The following is an 18,828-nucleotide window of genomic DNA, read 5'->3' as shown; positions in this document are numbered from 1 at the left end:
TGCTATCAGTCCTGATAATCTGGACTCAGGGAAGAGAAATGAGTTAAGTGAAGATGGGAGTTCAAGCACTGGCTTGCCAGTTATAAGCAAGTGCATTAGTCACTGGCTTGCCAGTTATAAGCAAGTGCATTAGTCACTGATTCATAGTTCTTCTATTTAAAACAAAACGATTTGGCTTGATGTCTCAGGCTGTAATTTCTGAAAGGATGCATAGATAGAAATAATTTCTCTCAAAAAAACCTCTCTAGCAGGGGTTTTAAGTACCCCAGTGCCTTTGGGAGGTGCCACTGAGTGGTGCCTCAGTGGAAGGACCCTAGTATTTCAGTACTCTTGCCAGGCACTGTCCTGGGGCTTATTATGTGTTTATTAATCTTCATTCCACCACAGTGAGCTTGGGTAGTGTTTGACTTTCACAGGTGAACATTGGGGAGACTTTAAAATTACTGACTCAAGCAAAAGTTAAAAAGTATCACCAGTTCAACAAAGGTGTTGTACTTGGATTCCAACTCAGATTTTTATCAGTCTTGCTATGCTACCCAAGTCTGCAGGGGTTTTGTTTGGGTCTGTCCGGTCTTGAGTTGTTTCCATTCATAGGCTTCACAATCAGTATACCCCTTTTGCCTTTCCATGATGATCCTTAATTAGTTTTAGTATTTAGAAGGGTGAGGAAGAAAACCTCAGCCCTGTACCTGGAACTACTTCAGGCTTCCTTCCCATGCACTTCATTTTAAGGTGCTTCATTGCTGTAGCTGCTAGCATCTAGAAATAATCCCTTCCACACCCTTCTTGTTGGAAAAGGCCTGGCACAGTCCACAAAGCTTGGGGATGAATACATGTCAAAGTTTATTGCACCTGGGAGGGGGTCACAAAATGTTTTAGAACTACATGGAGGTGATGATTGCACAATTGTACCCTTGAATTGATGGATGCCTTGAATTGTACCCTTTAAAGTGGTTAATTTTATTTGGTTAATGTGATTTTCACTTATGCAGTTTAAAAAATCCCATTGTATCAACATCCATCACAGCACTTTGTGAGTTCACATATACCTTAAAGCCCACCAGGTTTTTCACTATAAAAACTTTCCTTTGAAGAAAATCCAGTGTGGGAATGGCACATCAAGGTAGAACCTTGCTGTGGAAGTTTGGAAATAGAAAGCGAAGAGATGCTTAGGCTTCCAGACCAGTTTATAAAAGCACATTTAACCCTCAACGTTGTAAAAATGTAGCACTGGACTCTAGCCACAATGTCAATTTTCAGGGAGATAAGGAATTTGTTAATGGATCTACTCACCTTAGCCACAGTAGCATTAGTGACTCATCTGCAGATAATACAGTGACTTTTCCAGCCAGCAGCCACTACTTGGGAGGGAGGTGGCAGGCAATGGGGAAGGTGAATGGAAAAGGGTTCAGATTGTGAAGGACCTACTAACTGCTTTTGATAACAGAGGTTACAGAAATCTCCAGAAATAACCTTGGAGAAAATAAGAGTTCCTAGGCTAGATCAGTCAAGATCATTGAGTGGTGTTTTATTAATATGTAATTGCCTGCATACCCTTACACAGAGTAGTTTGAAAATACTCACTTTGTAAGCTGAAGGAGATCAGGTTGAGGGCATTGTAGAATTAGCAAAGAGGATGCCAGTGCCATGGCTGGAGAAGTGATGGGAGTAGCAGGAAGAACTGTGGGGGCAGGAAGGTGCATGGAGGAAAAACTAAGCCCTAGAAGAGGAAAGAGTATTTTAACTTTGAATACCTTGATACCAATCCACATCCTATCTTCCTGGGCCAGCCTTTAGATGGCAGGTGGGAATGGGCCTGGTTGCATATGCGTTTTGAAACCAAGGTAATGCTTTATTAGTAATATTTTATTCCTGGTGTTTAACAGGGTTCTGTCATCGAAAAATGAAAAAGGCAGCAAAACAAAAATTCTACAATTTACTAAATGTGAGAACTCGGCAGGAACACGGGCTTTCAATTAAAAGGGCAGGTGGGGTTATTTCGGGTGAAGAGCCAATGTTGGAGATTACTGAGGCGGTGATCTTTGCTGTAGGAATAAGAAACAGTAACTGACATCATCCTTCAATCACCCTAAATCCGTACCATTGGTAACCCCCAAGGGTATATCCGGTGCAATTCAGTGGGACAGCAACCCCACCCGTCCCACGACTTCCAGCACCGCTCATTGAGATATTAAGGGGTCCGGCAGCGGAGCGAATTCAGGACGTGCGGTAAACATGCCCCACCTTGGCGACCCCTGTAATGCTTAATCCAGAACGGGAGGAGAGGACATAACGGGAGCGGCGGGGCAGGCCCACAGGTTGGGAAAACGGGGGAGTTCTGAAGACAAGAATCACTGCCCAGTGTCTTCGACCTTTCTGCCACTCCAAACGTCCCTACCGGAACGAAGGACGGGAGCCGGGGTGAAAGAAGGATGCCGTAGGCTCCTGTCTGCCACCTTGGCTGCGGGGACCTTGCCTTCCTCCCGGCTGGCCACCCGGTTCATGTGGCTTGGTTGTGAGTTCCAAAACTTTACAATGTCTTCTTTTAATAAATTAGCTACAGTGAGAAAAACTCTAAAGGTCTCTCCTTTTACTCCATTGACGTTTTGAAAACAATCGCCACAGGCCAGCGGGGCCAGGCAGCTCCTCGGCCACCCTGCCTCAGGCCCCGCCCCTCCGCGCCCGCCCCGCCCCTTCCGACTCCGGCCGTCTCTGGCTCCCTGGTCCAGTTTTGGGCTCTGCCAGGAACTTTCTGGAGTTTTCTGGGTTCGAAGGCGGGGACCGATTCGTGGAAACACTTCTCAACAAACTGCCCCGTCCAAGTCACCCTGCCTACCGCCAACGCCACCCTAGAACAACAAGCTTAGTCACGGCTCTACATTTAATTTCCAGAAGACTTGTGTGAACTGTGCCAGCCTACCAATAGTAACCCCCTCCTTCTGGTCCTCTTTTTCCCACCGAGCAGACTAGTATGAAGGGAGGGGGAGGCGGAGCTGAGAGAAGCTGGAAGAATGGGAAAGATCACAGAGTTTGTGGTGTGGGGGTGGTTGTGAGTCTGAGGCTGCAGCAGGGAAGTCCGGCGCTGGTCACATATCCACCATGGTTCCCCTAAGGCCCGCTGAGCCCTGACGTTCACTCTTCACTCCCTTCTGTGGCCATTTGTCTTCCCCTTTTTAGAAAATGAACCGGTACGATCCCTGTGCCAGTATTGGGAGGAGTCCAAAATACAGAGTATGAGGACATGGAGGGAGGTTCAGTTACAGGTTCTGTAATTACCTGACTGGATGACCAGACCAAGCCACTGAATCTCTGATCCTTTGTTCTCATCTCTGAAAATGAACAGGTATGGCGGAATGTCCTCTGCCTAAAAATGTTGATAGTTTCTACAGTAAACTGACAGTAATGTCATAACCCTGATGGTAGTACCCAACCTTGTAAGTGCCTCAGTAAGAATGAGAGGTCAGACCTGAGAGTATGCGACCCCAACAAAAGAAGGGAGCAAACTTCTGAAGCACTACTTTGTCACAGGCACTCTGAGACCTTATAAGTACTACTCTAGTAATCCTTAGCATCCTGTGAAATAGTAATTCTATTTTAGAGATACAGAGACTTGAGTAATTAACTTACAAATACTTCATTGGAAAGAAGAGAGAGAGAAAAAGGAAACAGCCTCAACAAGGAAGTAAAGAGCAGATGCAAACCCAGGTCTTCCTATTCTCAGGCTTTTTAAAATGCTGTTGGGAGAGCTGCAGGGTTCACAGGTCATTGAAACCTTAGTCATTTGGGGAGAATGTATGGCTCTACGTTTCATATCAGTTACCGCGTTTGCTTTTTTCTGGATAAACAGAATTATGATATCTTTTAAAACAAAGAGAATTGAGAAGATGATGTAGGGGTAGGAAAGTTTTCCCTTCTTCCCTTCTAGGTTCATTGGCTGGTCTTACAATTAAATTGATACAGAACAGATTAACAGGAGAAAAACAGAAAAGTTTTAAGAACATGTATACCTCCTGTATACGAGGCGGAGACCCAGGAAAACAGAATAACTTACCCAAATGGCCAAAGCCATCACCTTAAACGCCGTCTTCAGCTAAAACATGCATGTTAGAGATTGGGAGTCAGTTATGGGAGGTTACCAGGAAAAGCAGGGTAAACAAGAGAAAGATTGTTAATGCAGATTTAACTCATGGCCTTCTGCTTTGTTAAGTTTTTGGAGTTAGATATCCTCCTCTGCCTGGTACAGTCAGGGAGACACCCTTATAAATGTCAATATTTCTTACAAAAGGGTAACTTTTCTTCCGTTTTCAGAACTTCACCTGTGTCTGGGGTTTCTTAAAAAAACAGGTTAAAATAACCAATATGTCAGAATAACCATATGTTATTTTGGGGTAGTGTATTTTGCTCCCCTTCAACAGTACTGTTTGAGGAACTACAGGAGAATGGGGAGGGAAGGAAAAAGATCCTGGAGCTTTGGGGGTGAGAAAAGCTCCCCTTCCCACACTTCCTGCCCCCACCTCCCCTCCTCCAGCAGCGTTCTAGGCACCCCCTCTCCAGGCCACTCCACTTAAAAGTTCCTGACGGCGCGTCCAGCATGGGCAACCTGAGCCTTGGGCTTTCCCAACACCAAGTCCAACACCAAATCCAAGAAAAAACTAATTTCAAAATTAAATTAAAGTTTTGGAAATTCTCTTGGGGTTCTTATAGTCACTTTAGACACTAAGTAAACCTGTGACTGGGTTTCTGTCTTGGGAAGTGTTAAAAAGGAAACCAGAAGCCCAAAATGGGGTCACTTCTGCGAGGTCAAGTCGTCAAACCAGGGCTTAATACCTAACCTAACTACAAGTCCAGCCTCACCCAGAAATGTAGTCTTAACATGTCAGGAATTTTCCTGTCAGCACCAATAAGTAAACAGTCACATGGGCCCTCTCTGTCCCCCAAAGTTATTACACCTAATAAGACCCCCAGCTCTTTCCCCAAAGGGAAGGTGACTTTGCATGAAACAATCATTTCTTTTGCTAATTGTCCCACCCCTTTTTTGCCTATAAAATCTTTCCATTTTTGTACAGTTCCTCAAAGCTCCCCTCTACTTGCTAGATGGGATGCTTCCAGATTCATGAATGGATTAATAAAGTCAACTGGATCAAAATTTGCCTGGTTGAAATTTTGTTATTTAATAAAAGTGTCCAGTGTAAAAGGAAAGACAAAATTCAGGAGATCTTCTCCTTCTCAGGAAATGGAAAAGGAATATAGATGTTTAGGTTTCCAGGCCAGCTCATGATGCCAGGGTTCTTGATCGCGGAGCCCAAGAATTAACTTCCCAAATAGTCAAGGTAGGAGAGCAAGGCAGAGGTTTTTATTTAGAGAGAAAGCCAGAGGACAGAGCTCCTACCTCAAGCCAGGAGGGGACAAGAGAGTCACCACGGGGTGGTGTGTTGTCTAGGGGTTTTATAGGCAATAGAGAGACAAAGGGCTAGGGATGTACACCTGCTAAGTGGTCCTAAAATGTTTACCTTTGAAGAAACACTAAGTTTCTTATTAGTCTTCCTGGTTATTTACAAGAATTTTACTGCTCTGACTTTCCTCCCAGGATAGCAGCTTCCTGGTCTGGGAGCATATCACTCAAGACTGCCTACTTTGCTCCCAAGCTGGGCTGAGTTTACTAACATAAAGAGTATGTTAGTAAAGTTACCTTTTAACAAATAGGGTTTTTAAATGCAATCTTATTTTCAAGATGGCATCCTTCCTGTTTTTACTACATTGTTTTGGGCTTGCATGCTACATTGCCCAGGTTGCAAATAATTTCTTTAGGGCTGGAGGAAGAAAAGCAGCACCTGGGTAAAGTCATAAAACAAGGCGGGCTCCCTATCCGGCTAAAGCAAATCTCACAATGGTTTGATTATCTTGCTTTGTTCTTTTCCGGAGGCTCTCACCCTACTCTGTCTAAGCCCATGGTCCCTGTCTCAGAAAGTGAGATTTAACTCAAAAGGTAGGTCAACTATAGTCGATTCATGTAAAACAGTATTTTTGGTGGACCTTTCTCTGCAACCCAAGCAGGCAAAATCACCATGTCTACCTGCCAGGCAATGAAGACAGGATGCCCTTCGCTTCAATCCAGTTAGAAGTATTCTGAATAGCAGACTTGGAGAGAAGGAAGCAGTGAATCTAGAACTGCTCCCAGTAGCAGCTGATGGTGAAGAAACTTCCAGAGGGTGCGGGTGAGGCTGAGGGTCTCTAAAAGTGCTGATGCACTGGGCAACTAAGGTGGACGTTTGGGGAATCCCCAGCCAGATTACATAGGGAATGGAAACTTACTGAAGGTTGACCAGTTTGACTAGCTTAAGGAGGTGATTCATAAGGGAGTGACATCTGACTGTAAAAAAGTTATCACCTACCTGCACACACACACACACACACACACACACACACGATTGTTAAGGCAATATTTTTGCAACATCAGTTTAGATCAGTCTAAACAAATTATAAACTGCCCTCGGATTCCAGGAAGATGTGTTTTGATGGTAGACAGGTGTGCGTGCCCATGTGTGTGTGTGTGTGTGTAAAGAATGCCAATTTGAGCAAGTGTTCAAAAGCAAAATTCCTTTCCTTCATAAAAAATTGCGTTTTCTGTGCTCAAAACATCTGGGTATAGTGATGAGTCTGTTTTCTTGTGGGCTGTAAACCCCATCCTACTGCTTTAAGGTCCCTCACATTTTTATTTCAGACACCTAACACGGGGTCTTGCATGCCCACAAAGAATGAAGACCGAAAGGCCAAAATAAATTACCAAATGTAATTGTATTTAAAACTGAGGGGAGTTGGAATCTAGGATAAAAAAAGTAGGCGAGTGAATTAAGTGCAAGGCAAATAACCTTAGTTTTAGAGCTGAATCCTCCCACTTTAAATCCTCTACCCAATCAATTTGCTTAAAATGGGCCACAAGCCAAAGAGCTGCTGTGGCAGAGGCTGCTGTCAAAGGGGGCTGAACATTCCCGCCCCTCCCTCCCAAGCTCATCATCCACTGTATTTCTTTTCAAAGTGGTGGACAGTCAAGGGGCTCCAAGGACAGGGCAGAATAGGAGTTCGGGTCTCTGACGTTACCCCTGGTCCTACCCACCACCTGAGGCTGAAACGGCAATTCAGGAGGCTGAAAGGAAGCAGGGTGGCCCAGATCCTAGGCTGGGAAGGAAGAGGGAAAGGGAGAGGCTCAAACGGCCTTAATTCTTCCTCCTCACACCCGAATCCAGCCTGAGGCAAAAAGGAGGGGCGAGTTTAGTTAACCCTACCCTTCCCATCCCCCACCCATGACTGAGCACTTTCCTGCTCTGGCGTTGGGGACTGTCCTTTTAAGAATAGTCTTGTTTACATGATTGTTTCTGCTTAAAAATTCAAATCCTCCATCCCCAGATATTCCATCCGTGTAGGTCAAATATGATGTCAAAAACTATATTGCATTATTCCTTTCCTTCTTTTTCCCAGTTTAAATCTAAGATGGGAAAAACGCCGCGGATGGCCAAGGCAATCCTCAGGCAGCCCAGGCCATCAATGACCGTCCGTGAGCGCCTCTGTCCAGTCACTCTGTGGCACACAGCTAGCCCGCCCCTCTGAGACACTCGGGAACGTTCCGGATTTGGGGTGTCCCTGGAGCCGAGCAGCCCTTATTCCTACATGAAACCACCAAACTAGTTTGAGCCTCGCGAGCGACTCACCACCCTACAATTAGAAACCTTGCGGTCACACTTTCTGTCAATTTCAAACTGCTCTGCGGCTGACAAACCGCCAAGGGAACAGCCTGAGTGAGCTGAGTCAACGACCACCCACGACAACGCCTCTTCCCCCTTCCCCTTCGGACTCTGGTCCCTTCTCCGGAATCCCAGAAGAGTCTGGAGAGATCTGGGAGAGGCGGCACCCAGGACGCTGATTGGTCCCCGCAAGCCCGAGGGAAGGACGCGAAGAGAAACCCCTAGAAAATTCCGGACCCAGCGGCCTCTCCGAGCTCGATGATTGGCTGAGAGGAAAAGGAGGGGCTCGCCGGGGCATGATAAATACAGAGCCTCCGCGGCTTGGAGAAACAGCCGTCCCGAAGAACCGGACAGTCTGCGCAGTGGATCGGGAGCGCAATTTTCGCAGACTCAATACCTTTGGGCTCTCGCGCTTTCAGTTTCCGGCTTCAGACGGGACCGAGCTCTTTTTTGACCCCAGATCCCGTCCGCCGTTTGCCGACCTGAGCCTCAGCGCAGAGCGAGAGCAGGACAACATGGCTAAGTCCACGGCCATCGGCATCGACCTGGGCACCACCTACTCGTGCGTGGGGGTGTTCCAGCACGGCAAGGTGGAGATCATCGCCAACGATCAGGGTAACCGCACCACCCCCAGCTACGTAGCGTTCACCGACACCGAGCGGCTGATCGGAGACGCGGCCAAGAACCAGGTGGCGCTGAACCCGCAGAACACCGTGTTCGACGCGAAGCGACTGATCGGCCGCAAGTTCGGTGACCCCGTGGTGCAGTCGGACATGAAGCACTGGCCTTTCCTGGTGGTGAACGACGGAGACAAGCCGAAGGTGCAAGTGAGCTACAAGGGGGAGACCAAGGCGTTCTATCCCGAGGAGATCTCGTCCATGGTGCTGACCAAGATGAAGGAGATCGCCGAGGCGTACCTGGGCCACCCGGTGACCAACGCGGTGATCACCGTGCCGGCCTACTTCAACGACTCGCAGCGCCAGGCCACGAAGGATGCGGGGGTGATCGCAGGGCTGAACGTGCTGAGGATCATAAACGAGCCCACGGCCGCCGCCATCGCCTACGGCCTGGACAGGACCGGCAAGGGGGAGCGCAACGTACTCATCTTTGACCTGGGCGGGGGCACCTTCGACGTGTCCATCCTGACCATCGACGACGGCATCTTTGAGGTGAAGGCCACGGCCGGGGACACTCACCTCGGTGGGGAGGACTTCGACAACAGGCTGGTGAACCACTTCGTGGAAGAGTTCAAGAGGAAGCACAAGAAAGACATAAGCCAGAACAAGCGGGCCGTGAGGCGGCTGCGCACGGCCTGCGAGAGAGCCAAGAGGACCCTGTCGTCCAGCACCCAGGCCAGCCTGGAGATCGACTCCTTGTTCGAGGGCATCGACTTCTACACGTCCATCACCCGGGCGCGGTTCGAGGAGCTGTGCTCGGACCTGTTCCGGAGCACACTGGAGCCCGTGGAGAAGGCCCTACGCGACGCCAAACTGGACAAGGCGCAGATCCACGACCTGGTCCTGGTGGGGGGCTCCACCCGCATCCCCAAGGTGCAGAAGCTGTTGCAGGACTTCTTCAATGGGCGCGACCTCAACAAGAGTATCAACCCTGACGAGGCGGTGGCCTATGGGGCGGCGGTGCAGGCGGCCATCCTGATGGGTGACAAGTCGGAGAACGTGCAGGACCTGCTGCTGCTGGACGTGGCTCCCCTGTCTCTGGGGCTGGAGACGGCTGGGGGCGTGATGACCGCCCTGATCAAGCGCAACTCCACCATCCCCACCAAGCAGACGCAGATCTTCACCACCTACTCGGACAACCAGCCTGGGGTGCTGATCCAGGTGTACGAGGGTGAGAGGGCCATGACGCGGGACAACAACCTGTTGGGGCGCTTCGAGCTGAGCGGCATCCCACCGGCTCCCAGGGGCGTGCCCCAGATCGAGGTGACCTTTGACATCGACGCCAATGGCATTCTGAACGTCACGGCCACGGACAAGAGCACAGGCAAGGCCAACAAGATCACCATCACCAACGACAAGGGCCGGCTGAGCAAGGAGGAGATCGAGCGCATGGTGCAGGAGGCGGAGAAGTACAAAGCCGAAGACGAGGTCCAGCGCGAGCGGGTGTCTGCCAAGAACGCCCTGGAGTCGTACGCCTTCAACATGAAGAGCGCCGTGGAGGATGAGGGCCTCAAAGGCAAGATCAGCGAGGCGGACAAGAAGGTGGTGCTGGACAAGTGCCAGGAGGTGATTTCGTGGCTGGACGCCAACAGCCTGGCCGAGAAGGACGAGTTTGAGCACAAGAGGAAAGAGCTGGAGCAGGTGTGTAACCCCATCATCAGCGGACTGTACCAGGGGGCGGGTGGCCCCGGCCCTGGCGGTTTTGGGGCTCAGGCCCCCAAGGGAGGTTCCGGGTCTGGCCCCACCATTGAGGAGGTTGATTAGGGGCACAGGGGCCTTCATTTTTAACGATTCTCTGATAGGAAATACCCAAAGATTTTTCTTGTCCCAGATACTTCTGTATTTTCTGTTATCTACTGTCAGTTAATTCTGAAGTTAGATTGTAATGTGATAATTACCTTGTTTTCATTATTTGTGGCATAACCAGTGTGTTTATTGGAATTCTGAATTGATACTAAAGGTGTTTTTTTTTAATGAATCAACACTGCCACCCTCTGTTCTGTTATTGCCTTGTAAACACACCAAAAAGTCGGTTTTTAAAAAATTTGTATACCTCAAAAGAAAAAATAAAGTGTTAAAAATGTTAAAACTGAGTGTATTTTCATTTGAGGAGCGATAATGGACTCTTGCTGGAATGTCTGGGTTCCATAGACGTGGGAAAGGGACAGTACTCCTGAATTAGGTTAGGTATGCATTCAATGTCAAGCCTCTGGTTATTTTTGTTGGAATTTAATTGTAAGTGGTAAATGACATGTGGGTTAGAAAACAAAATACTCTGGATGCCTGTTTTGAGTAAGAAGGGTCTTGTTCTAGAGAGAAGTCGGAGCAGGAGCTGCCCAAAGGTTTTTGGGAGAAGTTGATGTAGGTTTGCCTTACTGTTGGGAGGGAGGAGGGGGTTCATGCTTCCTAATCTATACTGCACTTGGCTTGTACAGAGCCTTTCAGTTCTCACTTCTGGCCTGTGAGTCCTCCAGCCTTTTACCTAAGTTATAAGTGAATTTGGGGATGGAAGAAAGCAAAATTGAGGTGCATTCACAGTCTGGTTCAACAGTTGGGTGACCAAGTGAAAAAATTGTTTAAGCTTACTTTTTTTGCTTGCTTCCTTCTTGCAAAGCATATTGAATGGCTTCATTTCCAAAGTTTACATTTCAAGGGAAATGTGTTGTAGGCAAGTATTTTAAGTCATGTCTTCCTAAGTGCCATCAGTCAAGTGAAATTCTGAAGGAGGGAGATATGGAGAGGTCAGGGGTGGGAACATGGTGATAGAGGGAGGGGCCAGGTACTGTACCATGCTCTTTGTGTCACCCCAATAATCCTCAATCCATCCCACCACCTGCTTTGTCAGATATTTTAATGCTTTTTTTGTGGGTCAGTATGTGGAGGTGGTCATTTCAATTACATGTAGGGCAAAATTAGAGTAACAAGTGATAGTTTGGGAACCGGGATTTCTTCCACATTGCCTGAACACTGTTAGCAGTGGGTTCCTGTCTGACAGTTGTACCCCAGTTCTGTTAACCAGTAGCTTTGTCTTTTTATGGACAATCTCAAAACTATATTTAAAGTAATAGCAAATTTACCTCCTCTTCATAATTGAAGTTGTACAGCATTGAGCTGGGAACATCAGGGAAATGGGCTTTCCCACAAAAGCCCTGCCCTAGAGGAGTTCTTCCTGCCACAGCAGTTAGATACCACTAACACTTCCTCTTGCATGATGGAATTCCAACCTCATTCCTCTGAAAAGCTGAGCCTGAAAATACCTAATCCAAAATTAAAGTAATATGGTAGATTTTTCCAAAAATGCTCACCATTTAGAGAAATTAAACATTTTAGGAATGACACAGTATGTAGGAAATATATAGCTCCTTGGAAGCTTGTGAAGGAGTATGGTAAGGATTCTTCAGTTCCTGCCCCTCCTGTTTTACTCTGAGTGATGGTGTTACCACCTCTGATCAGAGCATATTGTAAATGCAATTTAACTCTTGCAACAGGAACTGGGGGCTTTCTTACCTTAAAAAATTTTTTAAGCTTGCCAGGCAGTAGAGGGAGTAAGTATTAAAGTTCAAGCCGTTGGAGCCATGGTTCCCCAACCTAGTGGTATATTAAAGTCATTTGGATAAGCTAAAAAAATACTGATGTCGGGCTGCCCTCCAGGAGTCAACAATCTTGGGGAGTGGGTTAAGGCATTGTGCAGAATTAAAGCTACCTGGGTATTCCTAATGTGCTGCCAAAGTTGAGAAAAAAACCCTGCCCTGGAGGCTACTCCTGATTATATTTTTAGATAGGGTCATGGGAGAGAGGGAGTACAGGAAGGTGTCACTACTTCCACAAACTGACTTGTGTTAAGGGACTTTATGCTGTGAATCAGAGGCTTGAAAGGTCTTAAGGTGTTGATGCACCGGCTGCAGCAGCAACAATAGAGGTTAGGGAACCCCCCAGCAACAGTGTAAGGGGCCAAAAAGGAATTCCTGATGCTGGTGTAGTTAATTCATGACTCCCTCATGAGGGAAATGCTTCATTAGGAAGCAGCATCAGAATGTCATCTGTTACCTGTATAGGTACACATCTCAGAACTTAAAGTAGAATCACTTTGCAACATCAACCACAGGTGAAGCTCAGCTCCTGGGAGCTGGGAAATGTATTGAACAGACATGAATACTGTAAGATTCTTGGAAGAGCTATTTTGATGGGAAGCTGAAACCTCGGGAGAAGGGAGGGCAGGTAGATAATTTCAGGAGAAGAAAGTAAAAGGGTATATTTCCTGCACCCCAACGGCCTTCTAAATTTTACTGTAAGCTCAAGCTTATCTAAATTATGTGACTCAATTAGAAGACTGATTTTGTATGATTTGACACCCCCAATTATGTTTTATATGGGTTTCTCACAGAAGATGAAGATGCCAACATATATTGCCAAATACTATCTGCATTTATAAATGAGGGGGTACAGAAGGGCCCAGGAAGGTGGGATTTGGATTAATATTTGAGTTGATCCAGTAATGGCCAAGAACAAATTACTAGATTTTGAGGGAGGGAAAACTTGGGAAAGGGGAACAGGGGTTGGCTGTTGCCATCCTACCCCAATTTGCTTCCAACCTCCCTGAGATACAGGGCTACTCAGAGTGTAGTAGCACAATTCCATCGTTTCCGGCCAACTCCCAGGCCACACAGTGCTCAAAAAAGACAAGAAGAATGGGGAAATGGGAAGAGTTAACGGCTATAAGTTGTTTTGCAAAATGAGTAAATTCTGGAGACCGGCTGCACAACTATGTGAATATACTTTACTGAATTGTACAGTTACAAAAGGTTAGATCGGTTTTTAAAATCGAAACAATTGTGTATTTAAATATCGGTTTATTGTTTGTCAACTACACCGTAATAAAGTTGTTTTTAAAAGAAGACATTAAGGTTAATGACAGGTCCCCGGGCTCCAGTGGGTTGCGAGTTCAGATTTCAATGACTAGGTGGAGTGGGGTGACAGTCTCTCGGGGTGACCTGGCCTCCAAGGAAGGACGGGTGAAGAAATAGGAAGAGTCCACGGCGTACTAACGCCAGAGGGGAGGCCACAAGATCGCTCACTGCGCACGCGTCTGGCAGCGCCGGGGACTTTCTAAGGCCTAGCCAACTCGGTCACCTATTCGTTTTTCAAAATTCACAAAAAATTCCAGAATATGTGTCCAAAAGAGTGTGAAACATTCACTCATGTCCTCTCTTTCCCTTTGGCTGATTCCTTTTTGGACGAATGATGGGGCGAAAACAGCGGGTTGGGCCAGGCATCCAAGAAGACAGCCATTCCCATCAGGCCCCCGACCACACGCTGCTTTAAATAACCCTGGCGCGCAGGTGCTGTTCTCTTTGTGCGGTGAAGTTGCGGTAGGCTGTGGTGTCTTGTAGTGTGTCTGGCGACTGCTGCCGCAAAACCTTCCTCTACCCAGAGGAAAAGGCCCTGCGTCAGCTTTGCACAGCTGCATGCATACAGGTACCTCGGGGCCCTGCTGGGTGAGGAGACCTCAGTCTCGGGCTGAGCAGGATGAACTACCACTACAGACTAGAGTTTCTGATGTGTCTGTGACGCCACTGCTTGGAACTGACCCAGCCCGGGACCGGCGGGGCTCCGCTGGAGTCGCCCCGGCTTCTCCCGAATAACTGGTTTTTTCCCAGGTCCCTGTTCTCCGCAGACAGGTCCACAGCACCACGAGGGTGAGTAGATAGTGCGAGGTGGAGTGGATGGTGGTCGCCCTGGGGAAGGACGGGGGGTGATGATGACCCCAGGTGACTCTGAGTGTCTTCGCTGACGCCATCACCGCAGCGCGCTGAGCACCTCTCCCCCACCTCGGGCGGGGCTTCCTAGTACCTGGGCTCAGGGAGAAGTTGATGACCAGAAACACGTAGTAATGGTTTGTTCCTGTGTCTCGTGTTTCTATTAAGGGTTTAAAGACGTCCACTGGTGTGTTACCTTGGATAAAGGTGAGTGTTAGTTGTCTCTCAGAGATATGCGTGTGTTTTTAATGAACACGTGGAATAATGCAAACAGTTAACTTGGTGATTTTCCAAGGACCACTTTCTGGTTTATGTTTCTCGTGACTTTTTTATAAACCTTGGAACTCCCCATATTTGTCTAAGCCTGGTTGAAACTTGCTTACACCCCATTTTCCTACTGTAAAATTACTGATGTGCTGGACCTCCCCAGTGGAGATATTTTCTGCAGTTTTCTACCCACTTACCTCTCCCAAATTTCTTATCTCTGAACTGTTTGCTGTATCCTTACGTTGGGGACATTGTTTTTGAATGTACTAAATAGGTTTTCTTGATCCAGGTTTCCCTAAATTGGGAGTGATGATTTTTCAGACTAGAGTCTCTGACGTTGGTCCTGATGGCAAAAATTAAGTTCTGATTCATTTGGGGAACTGGATGCTTCGTCTGTGAGAAGCTCCAATAGCAGGATCACTGTACCTCAGCTTGTCCTTCTAACTGGCTGTCCTGTTTTCATTTTTCTAGCATGAGAGCTCGGAAAGCCCAGCCAGGGGCAGTGCCCCTTCAGAGATGGGGCTCTAACCTGGCAACTGAAGGGCTAAAGGTTTGTGTTTGTCCTTGGAGAATTGCTGCTGAGATGGCTGAATTGCCTAGGTGATGGTTCCCGCCACATCTACTGGCTCTGACAAAAGTGAAGAGCCACGCCCCTTCTCCCTGGCTTACTATAGTGAGTCTTACAGTTTTTCTTAGCCCCAGAGTGGTAATGATGACCTGTTTGGACTAGAGTCTCTGAGCATTTCTCTGAGGATCTTGGAAACCACCTGAACCACTCCTGTGCATCCCCTGCCTACCCAGATGAATGTTTTGATTCCAGTTGTCTGCATGGTTTTAATACATATTCCTTTTATGAAATTTCAGGATTTTCCTGACACAAAGGATGTACTCTGATGAGCAGATCTAGGAGTCTTAAGTCTTTCGTGCATTAACCTGTGTGCGCAACGTCAATTTCCTGGGGGAAAAACTGCCTAGAACCACAAGACTTGATTTTGTCAAAAGGATTCCAATGAAATATCTTATAAAGCAAGTAAAAATACAGATTGGTCTGGGTGAAAACAAGATTGTACAAAAGGTTTAGAGACGTGAAAAGTAACATTGTCATAGTGGATAGCTGTGCCTCTTTAAGTTTCTATGACGTAAACCTGAACAGTAACAGGAATCTAATTTGTCTTTTGATGGATCAGTGAAAACGTCATCCAGATAAATTTTTTTAATGTGATACTGGTAGTTGCTAGGGAATAGGGAGTTGAGGGGTATAAAATTTCAGTTTTACATGATGAAAAGTAAGTGGTGGTAACGATTGTCCAGTATTCATGTATTTACCCACTGAACTGTATTAAAAATGGTGAAGTTTTATGTGTATTTCACAACAAAAAAGATAAGGATGGGGGTGGCATATCCATACTCTTTTTTTTTTTTTTTTGGTCACTGTCCCAAAGGTGGTTCCCCACCAGCATGTACAGATTTATGCTGCTATAAGACTACTATAAATTTCCCAGTTTCTGGTAGGAGCCATTTAGGTTTCTGTGTACCATTGTTGATACTTAGACCCATTTGACGTGTTATAGATACATTTCCAGAAAAAATTTCAAGAATCAAAGGAGTTTGGCATTTAAAACTTGATGCATAGTGCTTTCATAACGTTGTACCAGTGTCTACTCAGTGTCAGTGTCAGTCTGAAGATACCTGTTTTTCCAGTACCTGCCATCACTGCTCCAGGTGGTAATACTTAGAGCAGAATTTTGTGTACCTGTTCACTTAAATGCATTTCTTCATCTATTTTCCTACTGAACATTTCCAGCTTGGTCCCCACCACTTGAACTCATCAGCAAATATTTTTTTTTCAGTGTTAATTTTCCTTAATCACCTTTGCTATTTATCCCCCCTTGAAATTACCTTTTGTAGTATTCCTAGAAGATAGGGTCACCTGTTTGCATTGCTGTTCTCCGATTTAGGATTTGAGTCCTTGGCCCAAAACTTGAGGATTAGCTCTGTTTAAAAGGAACTTGTTCTCTAAACTTGGATTAAAATAGACAATATTTTGTATTAGAACTCTTAAAATTCTACAGTTGGACTTCTGTTTATTCTTATAACAAAAACCAAATTAATCTTTTACCAGTTCAAGTTAACTTTTGCAAAGGGAATTGGGACCGGGCTGGAATGGGGGTAGGAGGAGACTTGGGCTTTTTCCTCCTTGGATTTCTGAATTGTTGCCACTAAGAGTGTACTGTTTTATGATTGAAGGTCCCATGCACATAATTATTTTTGGTTTTTGGACATACATTTATTTGCCCCACTTTACAGGCAAGGAGAGGAAGGTTCAAGGATGTTAAGTAATTTAAGGTCAGAGATACGGAATATCTGGATTTAAATTACTGTCTCCAGTGTTCCCCACTTTAGAACGTTACCAGTAACTGAAGCAAACCTTGCTTTTGATTCAGTTTCCTTCTCCATCCCACTCAGAGGAAACCACTTAGCTGGACTGTGGCTGTTAAACGCCCTGGCTTTTCTTTATAGTTTTACTCTGCATCCCTGAACAATATATTTAGTATCTTTTTGAACTTGATAAATGCTGATTAATTCATGTAATTCTGCAACTTTTTTTTCATGTATTTTCCTGTAAATTTAGATTCCACCCTTCCATACACATTTCTGTCCATTTTTATCTTGAAAAAAACACCTTAAAACCTGTGTATTTTTTAAGGTTGATGGCTATCCCTGTGTAGTAGGCTTCTGTTTGTAAGTGCATTTTTCTAGGGTGACACGGAACTGGTGGAGTTTCTGGGGCCAGATTATGCAGTTAATAGCTAACTTGGGGTAAGTTACTTAGCCACTTTAACAATTTTCTCAATTGTAAATGTGTAAGAGTACATATGCTTATGAGTTAACAAATACATGTAAATGTATGTAAAACTGCTTAGCACTTAGTAAGGCCTATTTAGGTAATAGCTACAACTGTGTTATTCCAAATAGCTTAGTCATTAACTTGGTCTAGTCAGCACCTCACCCATCCTTCCAAATCCCTGACATGGCTGTTAGATGACCAACTTCACCTTGACCCTAGGGTCTCATCTGTATTCTTTTACCCTTATTTGTATTGTCCAAGTCCTCCCTTGGTTGGAGACCCTTCTTCTTATGCCAGCCCCAAGTTCAGTGTATAAGACTGAGCTACAATTATGGTGCAGATGTTACATGAACTTTTTTCTTGGCATGGAAATAACTTTCCAGTCTTCTGTCAGTCTTTCCTCCTAACTGGTTGACTTGGAGCATAGACAGGCCTGTATCTCAGCTACTGAAGACAGCTCCCAGGCCTTAACCCTGGAATAGCAACCAGCCCAATGTGTTAGCTCCTCCAGATAACCCCTCCACCTTGCCAGTTGCTCATGCTAGAGCCCTTTTGAGTCTTTTAGACTCGTGTTGTCACACACTATCCAATCAGTCAACAAATGCTGTCAATACCTTAGAAATAAAAGTGCCTGTCATCTCACACCATTGCTACTGCACTCAGGTGGAGACCACTAGCCCACCTAGACAGCCTGCTTAGCCAACCCAGCAGTTCTGGCTTCCACCCTTAAACCATTCTAATCCAACAGCCAGAAGCTTCCTCATGATTTGGGTCTTGTCTCCCTCCCCTGCTTGAGTCATGCAGTGGCTTCCATTTCACTGTGCAAAAGCTGAAGTCTTTACAAGGACTGTCCAATGAGTTCCCCTCAGCCCTGTTATCTCTGGCCTCATCTGCTCACCTCACTGCTGCAGCCATATGGCATAAGCTAAGAACCAGTGGGTGCTCTTCTGTCAATAGTTAGGCAGTGAAGTTCTTGCCTGTCGGCTGGGGTCACAGCCATTGGCCTTGGTCTGTGGAGTAGACCTGACCTTGTGCCTACAGAATCTGGATGAAATTTGGGTGATAAAATCCTCGAGCCAAGAGCTAAACTTAATGACTGGGACATTGCTTGTGGGAATGGAACATTACGTGATCCCTTTGGAGAAGGGATTGATAATACCTACTAGTGGGCATATTGTCTTCAGCCCAGTACTTCAACTCATAATAACACAGTGAACGAACATGTATATAAGGATTAATGTACACAAAAGTCCTTGGTGATATTTTTGTAATGGGAAAAGAAAACCCAAATGTCCAACAGGAAAATGGGTAAATTATGGTATATTAAAACAGTACCATGGAGTGGTGTGTGTGATTGTGCAACACTGGTATGACTGACATACCAGTGCAGATTAACAATGAAGAAGGCAAGTCAGAAGAATACATATATGGTATGCAATGTTTGAAAACATTTATAGCCAAATAATGCGTATTTCAGAGTTTAATATAGTAAAAGCGGAAATGTACAGGATTGCTAATTGCTACATTCAAGACAGTTCCCT

At 46.0% G+C, this 18,828-nt stretch overlaps 1 protein-coding gene and 3 non-coding genes across 9 annotated transcripts; all 4 read left to right on the top strand.

Moving 5' to 3' along the window:
- Nucleotides 1-8,020: 8,020 nt before the first annotated feature.
- LOC108387399 (heat shock 70 kDa protein 1B) lies at nucleotides 8,021-18,628 on the top strand. Of its 6 annotated transcripts, XM_073224768.1 has the most exons (5): nucleotides 8,021-13,891; nucleotides 14,074-14,112; nucleotides 14,341-14,379; nucleotides 14,911-15,112; nucleotides 15,304-18,628. In XM_073224768.1, the coding sequence occupies exon 1, from the start codon at nucleotides 8,036-8,038 to the stop codon at nucleotides 10,178-10,180; it is 2,145 nt and encodes a 714-aa protein (XP_073080869.1). In that variant the 5' UTR covers nucleotides 8,021-8,035; the 3' UTR covers nucleotides 10,181-13,891; nucleotides 14,074-14,112; nucleotides 14,341-14,379; nucleotides 14,911-15,112; nucleotides 15,304-18,628. The 6 variants fall into 6 exon arrangements, with proteins under 6 accessions (XP_073080869.1, XP_073080871.1, XP_073080867.1 ...); XM_073224770.1 differs by lacking the exon at nucleotides 14,341-14,379; XM_073224766.1 differs by having other exon boundaries at nucleotides 8,021-14,112; nucleotides 14,911-14,989.
- On the top strand, nucleotides 14,168-14,231 carry LOC118969963 (small nucleolar RNA SNORD48). Its single transcript, XR_005057782.1, has one exon. It is a non-coding gene; the product is annotated as a small nucleolar RNA SNORD48 (small nucleolar RNA).
- Nucleotides 14,742-14,809, top strand: LOC118969962 (small nucleolar RNA SNORD52). Its single transcript, XR_005057781.1, has one exon. It is a non-coding gene; the product is annotated as a small nucleolar RNA SNORD52 (small nucleolar RNA).
- Nucleotides 15,138-15,220, top strand: LOC140846931 (small nucleolar RNA ZL8). The gene has a single exon (XR_012126447.1). It is a non-coding gene; the product is annotated as a small nucleolar RNA ZL8 (small nucleolar RNA).
- Nucleotides 18,629-18,828: the final 200 nt, after the last annotated feature.

This window comes from Manis javanica, chromosome 16, assembly GCF_040802235.1.
Source record: "Manis javanica isolate MJ-LG chromosome 16, MJ_LKY, whole genome shotgun sequence".
Taxonomy (NCBI): Eukaryota; Metazoa; Chordata; class Mammalia; order Pholidota; family Manidae; genus Manis; species Manis javanica.
Note: the sequence above shows the minus strand (reverse complement) of the source record. Positions and strands in the feature narration are given on the sequence as shown.